Raw genomic sequence first — 17,994 nt, 5'->3', positions numbered from 1 at the left:
CACGAGGCTCCTGGTCCCTGCGCCAGCTTCACGCGTTGCGACGCGCGCAGCCCCCGGGAGGCCGAGCTTCTGAGGTACGCCCTGGGAGCCGAGTTCTCTGGTGGAGCGACGCGAGGCGGGAATGAGGTAGCCGACTTGAAGTGGCGTCTGGTAAAGGAGGCGGCCCCGGGATACCCAGAGGGCAGGACCACAGGCTTCTGGACCAAGTGACCGGGCTTTTAGGAGCTATTAGAGGCAGAACCGGCCTGTTTGAGGAGATGTGGTGTGGAAACTGAGGAGGGGGAGGGGCGGAGAGTGGGCGCGAGGCCTAATGTCTTGTCTGAGGCCTGGTAGCGCCAAAGCCGGGTCTAGAATCAGAAGTAAAGGAGCCCGTGGCCTCAGAGCGCAGTCTATGGACCTGACTGGAGGCGACGCTGTGACCTCAGCAGTTGTTATTTGGCCTTTTGTTCCTAAGGAAGTTCCAGGTGGTATTAATACCGGGATGCGGGAGCGGTTTAGGGGAGGTTGTTAAGAAGCGGGGATAAAGATTCAGAGTTAGGAACTGCAGGTATTTAGGATCAGTTGCAGCTAGGTTGCATTGGGTTGCCGTCTTCATTTCTTTTTTTCACAGAGATCCTTGGCGTTAAGGGCACGGCCTGGAAAAAGAGATTCCCAGAAGATCAAGGCCAGAGAGCTTTTGCTCTGGCAACAGGGTAATAGCATTAATTATTGAAAAATAATGTCTTGTTTTTTTCCGTCTAAAAAGTTGATGACTTTAAGGGTAAAGATGACAGATATGCTGTATTAGAGGAGAAGCACCCAAGAGAAAGCTTACAAATGGTTGCCATAACAGCGGTGGCTTTTCAAGGTGATTGAAAACTCCCTTTCTTAACTGCTACCTTCTCCAAATTGTCATATATTTTTCCAGGCAGGAAGATGAACGTGGCAGCCTCAGCCTATCTGCTTATCTAAATTCTGCTCTTTTAAAGTGTACTAAGACTGTTTGCTGTGGTAATTAAGCGCTCAGGTTCTGGAGCCAGAATCTTTGGGTTTGAACCCCAGTTTCATACTCCACAGAGTGACTTGTGTGAACCAAAGTTAGGTATGCTTATCAGTAAAATTTTTGGAAAAAAATAATGGTTCTTATAACTTGCACTTTTTCAGAGGATTAAATGAGGTAGTACAAGAAAGCATTTAAAACAATGTCATAAAGTAAAAGCTCTCTGAATGGTTATTGTTTCTGAGATTTGACTGTCATGTAACATTTTAGGGCCATCTTTGGTGGCTGCCTTCTTTTCCAAATTTTAAATTATTCCAAGAGGTAGGAACTATTATTTTGTTTACAGGTTAGAAAGCTTGTTCATGGAAGCCCAGTCTTCTGACTCTGTATGTTTTTCATCCTTATCTATATCATGTATTTGACATTTAACATATTTTATAGAATTAAATATTTTATTTTACATATGGATATGTATGAGTATGTGGACACTTTTCTTTCCTAACCTGAATGTGAGCTGAGAATCTGTCCTGTATAAAATCTTCGTGACCCTTACCTCTGTCATAGAGCCGTGTGCTTGTTTGGTGATGATGATAATGTTTCAGTAATGTTTTACTATGTTAACCAGAGATCAAGAACAGTGTTATAAGTTTGTCTTACTTTTAAAAAGGCTTTACAGCAGAAATCTAAAGTTTCCATCTTATAACAAGGGTAAAAGTAGACGTCAAGAAATTGAAGTTTTGTAATACCCCAAATTTGTGTGTTTATTCATTCTTTCAATCTACATAAATATTAAGATATTAAGTACCTACCACCTACCAAGTACTAGTCTATCCTCTGGGAATATAGCAGTGTATCAAGGAGATAAGAAGGCAGTCACCAGGAATGGTATGAGTTTTGCCCTTGTGAACGTTACCTTCTAATGTGAATTTTCTCTAAACATATATTTAAATAAACTATATTGTACTAGCTAGCCCAGGAAGAAATAGATTAATGAACTAAATAGAATCCAAAAATATATTGAGGTGACAGGTTGCTTCTCTTGTATCCATTCATGAGAAATTACCTCAAGAGTTTATGAAAGCTAGGTGCATTTGTTCTTTTTTCACCAATCTGTAATTTCATCTAACCTTATTATAGCTTCCTATCATATACCATTCAGAAAACTAACTTAATGTTTTGAAGGTTAAGTTGTAAGTAAATGAAGATACAAATAAAACAAAATCGTAAAAAACGTAGAAAAATTTAGAAGATTATATTTTAGCTCTTAGGATAGGAAGGACCTTTGTAAGCATGACACCAAAGGTAGAAGTCATAGAGGGAGAGATTGTTATACTTGACTACATAAAAATTGTAAATCTTTGGTAAAACGTAATTAAACTTTAAAAAATAAATGGCCGACAAGGATAAAGTGTTTATGAAAGTGTTAGTCCCTCAGTCCTGTCCAACTCTTTGCGACCCCATGGACTATAACCTGCCAGACTCCTCTGTCCATGGAATTCTCCAGGCAAGAGTCCTGGAGTGAGTTGCCATGCCCTTCTCCAGGAGATCTTCCCAACCCAGAGATCACGCCCATGTTTCCTGCATTACAGGCAGATTCTTTACCTTTTGAGCTACCCAGGAAGCCAAAATGTGTTTACAACCAATGTAAAAGATAAAGGGTGTCTAATCCATGTATAAAAAGCTTAAAGCTTCTACAAAGGAGTAAGACAAGCTAATAGAAAAATTAAGGGGTATAAATAGAAAATATCTTAAAAAAAAAGAAATGACCAGTAAACGTGAAACATGTTGAACCTCCCTAATAATCAAAGAAACAGAAATTAAAACAAGATGATACCATTTTTCACCTAGCGAATTGACAAAAATGCAAAATATAACATTATTTACTATTAATGGCTTAGTAAAATGAGCACCTTTAAACATTGTTGCTGGAAATATAAATTGGAACATCCATTTTAGAGGAAAGTTTATTGTCTGATGAAAAAAATTTAAAAATATGTATCTTGCCATGCACCCATCTGACTTGAAGGGAAAATTCATCCCACAAAGAACTATCATGAGTACATAAGACATGTACTTTGATATTCATTGCCACATTCCTTATAATGGCATACACTCTGAATGACTTCCAATAGAGGAGATACTTAAATATATTTTGATGCACTATTATGAAGGAAGCATAGCATAATACAGCTATTGGAAAGAATGAGATTAACTCTGTCCACTTTCTTGGAAAGTTGTATGCCTTCTATGTGCCAAGAGTTGTGCTAGGCTTTTTAAAAAAATATTTCCAAAACTTGTTTTTTTCATAATTAATATTTTACCTAATAAGGAATGCTTTCTGGATGCCTATATTATGACCAAAAATGTGAACTATGGTGCCAGTTATGAAGAGTGTTAGCATAAAAAGTGAGTTAGAAATAGGTTTTTGGAAATATGTTTCATGTTTTTTTCTCTTTTATGTGGGAGGGGATATAATGAACATTGATATGGAAATTTGAGTCATATTGATCTGTATTTGAATACTTACTCTACCACATAGAGGAGGGGTGGTGGAACGATGAAAGGTTCTTCTTCAAACTTTACTTTTTTTTTAATCTGTGAAGTGGAGATGATTAAAGGCTCTGCCTCATAGTCCTGTTATAAGTATTAAATGAGATAATGCTTATGGACGCACTTCACACGGTGCTTAATTCAAAGTAAACAATGTTATGTTAGCCTTTATTAATTATAAATAAATAACATCTATAATTTTTTATGGTTTCTTTGAGCTTTGGATGCCTTAAAACTTTTTTTAAAGAAAAGGTTTAGCAACAAATTAAATTAGGATGTGGTTTTTTTTTTAAGATAATTGATTTTGTTTACTATACTGTTTATAAACAAGCTTTGGTTATTTTATAATAAAATTTCTGAATTATGTGTTGGGAATCCCCAAGACCAACTTCAGGCTCAGTGATTTGCTAGGAGGGCTCATAGTTCTCAAGATATAATTATATTCATAGCTATGATTTATTATACTACAAGGACACAAAATAAAGTCAGCAAAGGGAGAAGGCACATGAGGTGAAGTTTAGAGGAAAACAGGTATTCTCTTCCAAGAGAGCCCTATCCCAATGGAGTCACATAGGATAATGCTTAATTCTTCCTGCAATTAATTGTGATAATGTGTTGAAGTATAGTCTACCAGGGAAGCTCACTAGCAACTTGGTGACCAGAGTATTTATTGGAGGATGGTCATGTAGGTGTCCTCTGCTACCATATACCAGAATTCCAGACTTCAGGAAGGAAAGCAGGTGTTTAACATAAACCACATTATTTAGGCCCAGTGAACTACACTAATATTAAGAAATTGATGGAAACCTCCTGAAATCCAAGTTCTTAGACACCAGCCAAGAGCCAGCCTTATAAGAAGACCTTTGAAAATGATAGCAGTCTTAGGCCTGTATTGGGCTTCCCAGGTGACTCAGTGCTAAAGAATCTACCTGCCAGTACAGGAGATGCAAGAGATGTGGGTTCAAACCCTGAGTTGTGAAGATCCCTTGGAGCAGGAAATGGTAACCCAATAGCAATTCCGGAATTCTTGCCTGGAAAATTCCATGGACAGAGGAGTCTGGTAGGCTATACACGGGGCCTCAAAAAGTTGGACACGACTAAGCACACAGGCACACAGGCTATGTGCTACACACACAGGCTTGGATTAGCTCTTTTCTGCACACTTTCTCTTTCATGATAAAATGAACTCCTAACCTAGTATTGTTGTGCAGATTAGAGAGAGTGAGTGTGAAACACCAAGCACAGTTTTGGACTCTTAGTGCACAATAAGCAGTACCCACTGTAGCTGTCTAGTCAAGGCTATGGTTTTTCCTGTGGTCATGTATGGATGTGAGAGTTGGACTGTGAAGAAAGCTGAGCGCCAAAGAATTGATGCTTTTGAACTGTGGTGTTGGAGAAGACTCTTGAGAGTCCCTTGGACTGCAAGGAGATCCAACCAGTCCATTCTAAAGGAGATCAGTCCTGGGTGTTCTTTGGAAGGAGTGATGCTAAAGCTGAAACTCCAGTACTTTGGCCACCTCGTGCAAAAAGTTGGCTCATTGGAAAAGACTCTGATGCTGGGAGGGATCGGGGGCAGGAGGAAAAGGGGACGACAGAGGATGAGATGGCCAGATGGCATCGCAGACTTGATAGACATGAGTCTGAGTGAACTCCGGGAGTTGGTGATGGACAGGGAGGCCTGGCGTGCTGCAATTCTTGGGGTGGCAAAGAGTCAGACATGACTGAGTGACTGAACTGAACTGACTGTAGCTGTTACACTAAGGTATAAGAATCTCTAACTTTAGAAATCCAAGTTTCTTCCTATAAGGAAGAAATGAGAGAAATCTAACTTTCACTTTTCAAACCAAGCCCAGCTATTGCCGTTTATGTTTCATATGTTATTTAGGGGATGACCTAACTAAGGACTGTTGACCTTTATCTTTCTGATTCTGTTAAATATAGGTGGTATGAGAAATGAAGCCAACAGGTACAGACCCGAGAATCTTATCTCTGGCTGCTGAAGTTGCAAAAAGTCCTGAGCAGAATGTCCCTGTTATACTGTTGAAGTTAAAAGGTAAGAAAATCTTTTTTGTGATTGGCTAATTTAAGTAACAAAACAAATTCTGTCATATTAGCATTTGTTTTTAATTTGTTCAGTGAAATCTTAACATTGTGATAAAGCAGTGATTTCTTCATTTTTAATGTATTTTTAGTTTTTATTCAACTTACAGAAATATAGATAGCTCTTGCATTTATTGAGCATAAATAAGTTATCTTATTTCCTTTCGCCTTAGAAATAATAAACAACACACCTTTAGGAAGCTCAGAGTTGAAGAAAATCAAACAAGATATATATTGTTATGATCTCATTCAGTATTGCCTCTTGGTCCTCACTCAAGATTGTTCTCGTATCCAGGGTGGTTGGACTACAGTTTCCCAGCTAACACAGATATTAAGGTAAAATGAAGCAATAAGTCAGCTTTTTGTTGAGGGATATAGTAGATTCTTATTTTGAAATTTGCTTTCTTTTCTTAAAATCTTGCTAACAAACATTGACAACTGCTTCCATGGTATGTTATGGATGTATATTGTTCCTAACTGTACTTGTGAATATTTCACTGTCTAAAATTTCACTCCATAAGCTCTGCGAAGATGGTGATCTTGTCTCATGCTCACCACTGAATCCCAAGGACCTTATAGACTCTTTATTGACTAAAGAATATTGAAGAAACAAAGAGATTAAGACACTGGCTCTATGCTGGAAAAACTTAACAGTAGAGATGGGATGACAATCATGTGGATTTATCATACAAGGCAGAATGAAAGAGGTGCTGAAATGAAAGGCATTTCAGGAGAGATACAGAAACTATTCATTTCACAGTATATTGATTTAGCTATCTCAAATTTATATTTCATTAGTAACCCAAATCATGCCAATAAATTTAGAAGCAGCATATACTGATCTACTGCCACTCTAGAAATTAAGAGAAAAAGAGATCAAAATCTTTTTTTTATGTAGGAGGCTATAAAATAAGCCAGATGTTCCCAGTGTCTAAGCCACTTCCTAATTAGTAACTGAAAATGTGCAGTACTAATTGGATCTTAGTTTTTGAAACTGCTTACTTATAATTAAAGATAGATAAAGGCCAGATTCAAGGTATACCATTAGGTATACCTTAACAACTGTATATAATATTTTTATACCTTAATTTTCAAGATTATTTCCTGAAGTAAATAAGGCCTTATGTCTTTGTTTTGTTAGATATGTTAGCTCATGGAAATATTGATTGAGCTAGACTCTCAGAAGTAGACTCCACGTCTTAAGAAATCCACAGTTATGAATGTACAAAAATGTGTTTCATTTATTAACATTTTCAATAAAAATAGTACTTTTAATTAACTTTAGAAATGAAAGGGAAAAGAGAAACTGATGCATGTGGGTATAAGTCTCTTGACCTTCAGAACCAATATGCAAAAAAAAAGACCTATTAGTTAAGTTTTTAGTATACTCAATATGTAGTAACTGTTACACAAGCCTCAAGCATCAGTACTTACTCATTAGAGTACAAACATAGAGACTGTTCTTGGATTGGGGACATTTTTTGGTATTAGTTTGCAGAAATACTTTTTTATTATTGAACCTTTTAAATATACTCATTTCATACCTAGTGGATGACTTTATGTATGGTTTCAAGAGGACCCACCATTTCTCTAAATGACCTTTCATTGTCTGCTGTGGAATGTGTCTGCTAGAGTTTTTGCTGTTTGTCCTTCCGATGTAGGGAGTATGCAATCAGATATTTTGCAGGTTTTAGGAAAGGAGATCTCTTGGAAAGAATTGGTATAAAATTAGAGTGTTCCATTTCCTAATCTGTCCCTTGTAGACTAATACTACCCCAGCTATTTTTCAGCTGTCTGATGTCTAAAATGTATCAGTTAACATATGTTATTCCCGGGTTAAATTCTCAAGGTATTCTATTGCTTTTAGAGTGTGTGTAGCCCATTCACCAAAAACTTGCCTCTCTCTCTATTGTGAGCCAAGTGTATTTTGTTTCCTGAAGAACTGACAAGTAAATTTTTAGAAAATAGACGTCCTAGCTCTAAATACAGGCAAAATTCACACCACTGTTTACTTATTAACAAAGTTGTTACACTAACTGTCCATTAAAAATTCTTTATTGGCTTGACAACAAAAGAAAGATACTAAAAATTCTCATTAAGACACAGTGTCTAGAAGCCTTAGCATTTGTCTAAAATTTGTAATTGGCACAAACTGAGTCACAAACTTATGCTCTTATTTCAGCCATTGCTGTGTGGGCTTGGAACCAGGAGAAGATGCAGAAGAATTTTACAATGAATTACTTCCATCGGCTGTAGAAAATTTTCTGGTTTTGGGGAGGCGATTACAAACATGTTTCATCAACGCAGCTAAGGTATGTTTGTTTACTTAGGGGTTTGTGTTTGTAGCCAAAACTGTTTAATTCTTGAGATGATATTCCACATTGTTTTTCAGATGTGCGATATTTGGCTGCAAGGACAATTGGAGTGGCTTCCAAAGTGGCTCAGTGGTAAATGATCCACCTGCCAGGCAGGAGATGTGGGTTTAATTCCTGGGTCAGGAAGACCCTCTAGAGAAGGAAATGGCAACACGTTCCATAATTCTTGCTTGAGAAATCCGATGGACAGGGGAGCCTGGTGGACTATATGGTCCATGGAGTTATAAAAGAGTTGGACATGACTTAGTGATTAAACAACAACTAGAGTAACGGATTTAAACATTTTAGCTACAAAAAAACCTTTACAGTTGAAAATTTTACAGTGCTGACTGAAGCATATTGTACGACACTATGCTTTTTGAAGTATCTGCTTTACTACTCACTTTTGAGCAACACCCATAGATATTTATTTCCATAGCATAATTTGTGCTTTAATTAATTGTAGAGGAAAGTATTGTTCTCTAAGCTCAAGGCTTTTCTTTGTTAACTCCGGTGGTAAAGAAGAATAAAGGTAAACTTTCTATTTGCTCATTCAGATCCTCTCTAGTCAAAATATTTCAGCCAAAACATTTGGATTCATATCAGTCCAACAAATATTTCTTGAGTGAATTATGCTAAATACTATATGTACTTTTTTTTTGACCCATGGATTGTTTTGAAGTATGTTGCTTAGTTTCCAGATAGTTGAGGATTTTCTTGATATTTTATTGTTACCAGTTTCTAATTTAATTCTGTTATAGTCAGATAACATACTGTCATTTCAGTCCATGTCTCCTGCATTGGCAGGCAGATTCTTTACCACTGAGCCACCAGGGAAGCCCTGGATCTGATTTCTTTTTCTGGCTGTGCCAAAAACTTAACTCTGGATTCTTACACAAATCACTTGATTTCATTCTGCCTCTGTTTCCTCCTTTGTAAAATGAATTTCCATCTCATGAAGAGCTCAGACCATTATGAAAGCTTTATGTTTTCATCAAAACATTTTTAATATTCCCCATTTAAAAGCAGTAATAATTATATTATTTTCATTCATATTGTCCTTCAATACTTTCCATAATACTTTCCTATTTGTTAGGATACATTATGGTGTTTGTATAGAGATAAAAATTTTTTTAGTATATCCATCAAAGGGAGTAAATCAGCTACAAAATAAAAAGAAGGCCCCTTGACCACAGAAGAAATTAAAATTGGTGGATAAAAAGATGATGACAGGACAAAGAGGATTCAGTGCACAGGCCCAGAAGGGCACAGAAGTAGTGTCCAGAATCCAGGCAGGAAGCTACTGTCTGAGTCCGTGACTCAGGTGCCAGTGGAGCAGGTGCTGGTGTGATAGACAGGCTGCTTGAGCAGGAGGACTGGCTCTCTTTGACTTCAAGGCCCAGCCTCTGCGCCCATCCAGTTCCTCCTGTAGCACTTGTTTGTTGATGGGTTATCATGGCATCAGCAGCACAGACTAAAACAAAACAGTTTGGACTTTAAAATTAATTAAAATTCTGTTTATGCTGTCAAAAAAGAATAAGAAAACTGAACTTATCTATTAATTCTATCTACCTAGTTGTTTGTCAATCATATATATATATTTTAAAATTAGGTGGTATGTTGGTAGTGGAGTACGTAGTGGGACATACATAGGATTTTATGGCCTAAACTGAAAACTTGTTAAAATATACATATACATATATACAGGCATACATACATATGTATATATACACACACACACATTCATACATACATATATTCTATTTTTAAGAATAGAAAAGCACCTATGCCAGAATTTTGAAGTGACTTCGGGATAAATTTTGTTAACCAGTCTCAGAGGCCATGAATTTAAGGTTGACATTATCTGATGGACTTTTAAAAGAAAGTACTAATTTTAGGAACCCAGTAGTATCCTTTGAGATTGGTAGCAATGAAGATTATGTGCCCTTTCTTTCAGTGAAACTGGCTAAGGCAATTTATTGGACTAAAGGGATTCTTGATCTAATGTGACACTTCTTTCTTTTTTGATTGTTGTTATATTTGTTAGAACATGTCTGTTTAAGCACCTATCTAACCCTGCACTAGAATAATAGGAAGAAAATGCTTTCATTATTATAAAGAGTAACCACAGCAATCATATTTTTGCTGTTATTACTTTTATGCCATAGTACATTCAGAACATGGATGAGATTAATGGCCTTTATATTAACTTGGCAGTAAAATTATGTGGCCAGGGAAAGACAGAAATGTGAATATATTCTGTTTATTTCCCACTTTGACACATACTGTAATCTAGAATAATTCCTCACTCTACTTTCCAGAAGCAAAGAAGCAGAAAAAAATTGTCATTTATTTATTGGATAAATATTGATTTAACTGTGTGTTTGAACTGCTTTAGACACTGGGTGTATAGTATATAATGGGTGTTTCAGTTCAGTTCAGTCACTCAGTCATGTCCAACTCTTTGCAACCGCAGCATACCAGGCCTCCCTGTCCATCACCATCTCCCAGAGTTCACTCAAACTCACGTCAGTCGAGTCAGTGATGCCATCCAGCCATTTCATCCGCTGTCGTCCCCTTCTTCTCCTGCCCCCAATCCCTCCCAGCATCAGTGTCTTCCAGTGAGTCAACTCTTCGTGTGAGGTGGCCAAAGTACTGGAGTTTCAGCTTTAGCATCATTCCTTCCAAAGAACACTCAGGGCTGATCTCCTTTAGAATGGACTGGTTGGATCTTCTTGCAGTCCAAGGGACTCTGGAGAGCTAAATAACATGGTCTCATGCTCTCATGGAGTCATAGAGTAGAAGCTGCAACTGAAATACACTAAATGCTTTATATACTGACATCTATATGTGCATATTGCAGTGATGTTCAACCCTGGCTGCATAACCAAGTCACCCACTTAATTGTGTAAAAAGTAGATGTCTAGACTTTTAACTTTGGAGATTCACATTTCAGTATGTTTGAACTAAAACCTGTACATAGGAATATTTGTAAAACTCCATAGATGATTCTTATGAATGACTGGTATCGAAAAATCCCTAGTGTATCAACTTATAGTTCTTTTGCTTCTTCTATTGTCCCATTTGACCTCTGGATAGCAATCACTTCTGTTATGTATTACTAGCCTTAACCACAGTTTTATAAATTAAGAAAATAAAAGCTTCAAGATTATATACCTCATAAATAGCTACGATAGATCCAAATACCTGGTCCTAAGACTCTACAGAGAGAAGTCTATCTTTTTCTTAATTAAAACAATTACAGTGAAGTCAATTCTTGTGTGTGTGTGTGTGTGTGTTAAGGGTGAAGAAAAAGATGCATTACTACACTTTTTTGAAGTTGTGACTGATTCTCTCTTCTGGCTATTGGGAGGCCATGTTCAACTCATCCAAAATGGTAAGAGAAAAGATTTTTAATGTAACTGATAGTCATTGTAGAGTCACCTGCTATCAGTTTGATTTTTTTTTTTTTCTAAAAACTACTTCATTAAATACAGTTAAATAAAAGCACATTGAAATAACCCCATACACAAAAAGTAAAGGCAAATTTGGATGTTCCAGCTTTAAACAGACAACATTAACAATAATATTACATTAAGGGGAATATTGCTAAAATAAAACTTTCTCCTTAGCTTTTTCTATGTAGCAAATTTAAGATAAGGCTTAATAATTTTAACAGTTTATTCCAGGGGAAAAGTGTTTTATGTTTGTTTCAAAGATTACAGTTGTATTTTAGTCTTAGTGTGTCAGAAATCCTTATGTAAAGGGTATAGATATGATTTAATTCACAGCCTAACTATTGAGGTAAGATTAAGCTTTTATATGGTGACATTTTACTAAACTGGAAAGTTACTTTATAGGCTATTTCTATACTTACATTGAAAAATATAAATATATGTTAGTTTTATGTTTCCTTAAGACTAAAAAATAATTTTTAATAAGTGTGACAGTGTTCCTACCTTCTTGAAAGATTTACTCTAAGAAAAATGTAATGTATAGGAATAATATAAGAACATTGATATTTTTAGAAAGTAAAAATTGAGCTGAATATTAATATTTTATTTTTTACTTTCAGAATTATGCATGTACATCATTTACAGAGTCAGCGAGTTCCATAAGGATTATTTAAAAACACGCAAATGCAGTCTTGGCCCTCACACTTCTCTCCATTTCCCATTTTCCAAAGGCAATTACTCTCATGCTCAAATACTTCCTTTAAAAAAAAAAAGAAACATTATCTGTTCATTTCCCTTTATGAAAAAAATATTATTATAAACTTCTCTACTATAAGAACTATTTTACCAAAATGTAAAGTGCTTAGCTACACTATGGTGTAATACTAAAAGCCTAGTTAAAAGACAGCAGGAGACAGAATACGTGAAAAAAGTTTTAAATATGCCATATTCCTTTTCAAAATAATAGCTATAACAAAAGTGACAATATTTCTCAGGTCAATCTGTCAGTTTAAAACACCAATAAAATAGGTGTTAAATAGAATGTCCAATAAGTTTTTCTCTCAAAAGAACCACTTCCTTGGAGAAATAGCTGACTGTATATAGGTATGAGGTAGAAAATATGCAAGGTAAGCCAGAAGTATCTTGAATACTAGATAGGAAAGAGGCAGTCACAGTCTGTTAGGATTTTGTGAAAAGGACTCAGGAGCCAGCATAAGGAGGTTTCTGCTAGCCAGAAATGGGAAAATTGAAAAGTAATGAGGGTAATAACTACAGTGGATTAAAACACATCAATAGAGTGAGATTATTAACTTTAACCTTTTTACTATGGGAAGTAGAATAGTTTAATTAACCCCTCTGTACTCATCACTGAGATTCAATCATTGACATTTCTCTAATCTTTTTATTACTTATTTCCTGCCACAATTAAAAACAGTTAGCATTAGAGTCTGCTAGGGAACCAATTCATTTTGAAAAATGGTAATAAATAAAAGAGTCCATCATTTATACTGCCTTTTCTTACATATTGATGAAAATTTTTTCTTTATAAACGTATTCCAGCTAATAAGTGAAAAGGGTATGATAGAATCATGCTATATTATAACCTTTAGTGAATTAATTATCCATCACTGTCAACATCTCAAAAGGAGAGACATCAGATATGAAGTGCCTCATTGTAATGTCTCATTATAACCTCACATATGACATGTATATAACAAAAATTCAAACATGAATCACTTTGATCCTGGAGCTCCAACTACCAATTTGTAGAAGGTCAGAGAAACATTAAATTATGCCAGAGGAATGCAGTTAGCAAAAGTAAACTGGGAAGCTCAAAGGACAGTTGACAGTTGCAAGGGGCAAAAGGGTAGAGTAGAAACCCATAGGTTAAAAGAAATTTGAAAGATAACTGGTTACATTGTGTGGCTCCTGTTTGGATCCCAGTTCAAATAAACTTCTGAAAATTCACCAAAAAAATGGCAATGGGAGCAGGGACTGGATATTTGATACAATCAGGGAATCATAATTAGTTAGGTTAGATAATGGCTATATTTTATTTTTTAATAATTTGTACATAATATTTTGGGAATATGTATTGAAATATTTCTGGGTAAAATTATTTGATGTCTTGGATTTGCTTTCAGATAAAATGGGAGGCAAGAAGTAGATAGGGTAGGTGAAACAAGACTGGCCATGAGTTGATCATTGTTGAAGTTGAGTGACTAATACATGCAGGGTCATATATACTACTCTTACACATGTTCGAAACTTTAATTTTAAAAAATTGACAAATATCAGTTTCTGTTGGGAGACCAAATAGTTATCTGACTATACTTGAAAACAATATACTGCTGCTGCTGCTAAGTCGCTTCAGTCGTGTCCGACTCTGTGCGACCCCATAGACAGCAGCCCACCAGGCTCTGCCATCCCTGGGATTCTTCAGGCAAGAACACTGGAGTGGGTTGCCATTTCCTTCTCCAATGCATGAAAGTGAAAAGTGAAAGTGAAGTTGCTCAGTTGTGTCTGACTCTTCGCGACCCCAAGGACTGTAGTCTATCAGGCTCCTCCGTCCATGAGATTTTCCAGGCAAGAGTACTGGAGTGGGTTGCCACTGCCTTCTCCAAAAATAAATCTTATAATAAGATAAATGTTATTAAAGTAGAATAACTTCAACAAATTATTTTGTCATATTTTTTCCAAAATAGAGAAAAGATATATAAATACTGCATACTATATGATTTCAGTGAATTCAGAATTAAAGAGTTATTAATCAACATCTTTGCTGCTGCTGCTGCTAAGTCACTTCAATCATGTGCGACCCCATAGATGGCAGCCCACCAGGCTCCCCCGTCCCTGGGATTCTCCAGGCAAGAACACTGGAGTGGGTTGCCATTTCCTTCTCCAATGCATGAAAGTGAAAAGTGAAAGTAAAGTCACTCAGTCGTGCCCGGCTCTTAGCGACCCCGGGGATTGCAGCCTACCAGGCTCTTGGGATTTTTCCAGGCAAGAGTACTAGAGTGGGTTGCCATTGCCTTCTCCAATAAACATCTTTAGGTAGACAAAAATAGAAAAATACACTTATCCCAGCTACAGAGAATTTTTTTGCTATTGAAAAATAAAAAACCATAAAAATATTTAATAATATCAGGTTTTTGAAGTTGTTAGATTTTTTTAAATGGTATCTAGTGAAATATTGGATTATGTAAACAGAAATGAAGAACATTGGTTAGTATGTGAAAGAAATCAAATATGTCCCCTCAGGAGACTGATGGAGAAGGAAATGGCAGCCCACTCCAGTGTTCTTGCCTGGAGAATCCCAGAGACGGGGGAGCCTGATGGGCTGCCGTCTATGGGGTCGCACAGGGTTGGACACGACTGAAGCGACTTAGCAGCCGCAGCAGGAGACTGAAAGAGGAAAAAATGTGTAGAAGCTAGGATAGTGTTCACAGAGCTGCCTTTCCAGCATACCTGATCCCACTTTAATTAAAATTCTAGTCAGTTAATGAACAAAGGGCTATTAACTGACATTTAACAGGAATCTACACTGTTTCTAGGCAAACTTAGATAGTGTGTTGTCACCCTGCTTATTTAACTTCTAAGCAGAGGACGCCATGCAAAATGCTGGGCTGGATGAAGCACAAACTAGAAATCGACTGCTGGGAGAAATATCAATAACCTCATATATGCAGATGACACCACCCTTATGGCAGAAAGCAAAGAGGAACTAATGAACCTCTAGATGAAGGTGAAAGAGGAAAACTGGCTTAAAACTCAACGTTCAGAAAACGAAGATCATGGCACCTGGTCCCATCATTTCAGGGCAAATAGATGGGGAAATAATGGAAACAGTGACAGACTTTATTTTCTGGGGCTCCAGAATCACTGCAGATGGTGACTGCAGCCATGAAATTAAAAGATGCTTGCTCCTTGGAAGAAAGGCTGTGGCAAACCTAGACAGCATATTAAAAAGCAGAGACATTACTTTGCTGACAAAGGTCCGTCTAGGCAAAGCTATGGTTTTTCCAGTAGTCGTGTACAGATGTGAGAGTTAGACCATAAAAGAAGGCTGAGTGCCAAAGAATTGATGCTTTGGAACTGTGGTGTTAGAGAAGACTCTTGGGAGTCCCTTGGACTGCAAGATCAAACCAGTCAGTCCTGAAAGAAATCAACCCTGAATATTCATTGAAAGGACCAATGCTGAAGCTGAAGCACCAATACTTTGGCTACCTGATGTGAAGAGCCAATTCATTGAAAAAGATCCTGATGCTGGGAAAGACTGAAGGCAGGAGGAGAAGGGGATGACAGAGGACAAGATATTGGATATATCACTAAATTAATGGACTTAAGTTTGAGCAAACTCTAGGAGATAGTGAAGGACAGGGAAGCCTGGTGTGCTTCAGTCCATGGCATCACAAAGAGTCTGACATGACTTAGCTATTGAACATAACAACAACCCTGTTCTAGGACATTTTATAGTGGTCTGTGAGAGAGTTGTTAGTTTTAACTTTACAGGGAAAGAAGTAAGATTTTCTGAGAGGTTAAGTGACTTGCATAAGCATGTAGTGCCAGATCTTCATAACTGGCTGTTCAGAACTTAAAAATTACAAACCAAATACTCTTCTGGGTAGTTAGTGATTTTATTATTATTTAAGACAAGGTATTAGCAAATATGATACATTATATAAGTTAAATTTTTAAGTACATGAGCTGCTGATTATAATCGTCTGAACTATTGCTATTCCTTCATACTCTCTTTTTCACAGAAAATGTGATTGTCTTCACTGAAATCAGTTAGAAAAGGAGACTCAGTTTAAGGATATGTTTTATTTTATTTTTAATTTAAGGGAAGATAACGATACATTCTTAGCTTAGTATTTATTTGTAACTGTCCATAAAAATGGAATAACTGCCTTATTATGGTTATGGAAAACCCAAGTATAACTTTACTACAAAGTATATCAAGGCAGGAAGTTTAGCAGAAATGCTTATGCTTTGATCTGGTTTTGAAAATACAAGTAAATCCCAGTTGTATCATCATAGAATTGTAATCTTTCTTTTTTCTCTTTTTTTAGTACTGAAAAGTGATCATTTCTTGCGCTTACTGCAAACTGATAATGTTCAAATAGGATCTACAGTCATGACTGTGCTACAGAACATACTACAGATCAATAGGTGACTTGGCTTTATAAAATATATAGAATTTTTTATTTTTGATGAGAAGCATTACCAGTTTTACTAAAATCAATTGTATATGACATTTAAAAAGGTTTGTTATTACCATTGTATTTTTCAATGAATATAAAAAGTATAAAATACTGTAAAAAAAAGTTTATTATCGAATTAGTATCTTATTTCAGAACTTAAGATTTTAGCCCTATCTCAGTCTTAGAGAAGAAAAATTACTATGATATCTGAAGAATATTGGGATCACGATAATAAATGACTAATCAAATAGTATCACTGACTCAATGGACATGAATCTGAGCAAACTTCAGGAAATAGTGAAGGACAGGGAAGCCTGGCATGCTGCAGTTCATGGTGTTGCAGAGAATCAGACATGACTTAGTGCCTGAACAATCATGTACTTATTTAGCAGACTGCAAGCTCAGTATTTGCCAAGTGCTATGCCCTTCTAGAGTATAAAAGAAGTAACAGACAATTTTTCCCAGGTTAAAATAGAAAGGCAGTGTAAACACTGTTGAAATCATTGATTTTTTTCAGCTCAATATGGATTTGTTAAGCATCTAGTATATGTGATGCCATCCAACCATCTCATCCTCTGTTGTTCCTTTGTCCTCCCGCCTCCATTCTTTCCCGGCATCAGGGTCTTTTCTGAGTCACTTCTTTTCATCAGGTGGCCAAAGTACTGGAGTTTCAGCTTCCGTATCAGTCCTTCAAATGAATATTCAGGACAGATTTCCTTTACAATTGACTGGTTTGATCTCCTTGCAGCCAAAGGACTCTGAAGAGTCTTCTCCAACACCACAGTTCCAAAGCATCAATTCTTTGGCACTCAGCGCTTTTTATAGTCCAACTCTCATAACCATACATGACTACTGGAAAAACCATAGCTTTGAGTTGGCAGACCTTTGTTGGCAAAGTAACGTCTCTGCTTTTTAATATGCCTTCTACGTTTGTCACAGCTTTTTTCCCAAGGAACAAGCATCTTTTAATTTCATGGCTGCAGTCACCATCTGCAGTGATTCTGGAGCCCCAGAAAATAAAGTCTGTCACTGTTTCCATTATTTCCCCATCTATTTGCCCTGAAATGATGGGACCAGGTGCCATGATCTTCGTTTTCTGAATGTTGAGTTTTAAGCTAACTTTTTCACTCTCCTCTTTGACTTTATTCAAGAGGCTCTTTAGTTCCTCTTTGCTTTCTGCCATAAGGGTGGTGTCATCTGCATATATGAGGTTATTGATATTTTCCCAGCAATCTTGATTTCAGCCTGTGCTTCATCCAGTCCGGCATTTTGCATGGTGTACTCTGCATAGATGTTAAATAAACAGGGTGACAATATACAGCCTTGACGTACTCCTTTTCCTATTTGGAACC

The 17,994-nt window shown here is 36.7% G+C and overlaps 1 protein-coding gene across 2 annotated transcripts in view; it reads left to right on the top strand.

Moving 5' to 3' along the window:
* The window catches only part of IQCB1 (IQ motif containing B1), a 40,749-nt gene continuing 22,782 nt past the window's right edge, over window positions 28-17,994 (top strand). Inside the window, exons 1-7 of one of the 2 annotated variants that reach the window (XM_013963168.2) lie at window positions 28-126; window positions 611-692; window positions 5,471-5,582; window positions 5,803-5,965; window positions 7,812-7,941; window positions 11,287-11,380; window positions 16,511-16,610. In XM_013963168.2, the coding sequence (XP_013818622.1) occupies window positions 5,483-5,582; window positions 5,803-5,965; window positions 7,812-7,941; window positions 11,287-11,380; window positions 16,511-16,610 (587 nt within the window). In that variant the 5' untranslated portion in view covers window positions 28-126; window positions 611-692; window positions 5,471-5,482. The remainder of the gene's footprint in view (window positions 127-610; window positions 693-5,470; window positions 5,583-5,802; window positions 5,966-7,811; window positions 7,942-11,286; window positions 11,381-16,510; window positions 16,611-17,994) is intronic. The other variant, XM_005675006.3, reaches the window with a different exon arrangement.

Source organism: Capra hircus, chromosome 1 (assembly GCF_001704415.2).
Source record: "Capra hircus breed San Clemente chromosome 1, ASM170441v1, whole genome shotgun sequence".
Taxonomy (NCBI): domain Eukaryota; kingdom Metazoa; phylum Chordata; class Mammalia; order Artiodactyla; family Bovidae; genus Capra; species Capra hircus.
This window is presented reverse-complemented; position numbering and strand designations above follow the sequence as displayed.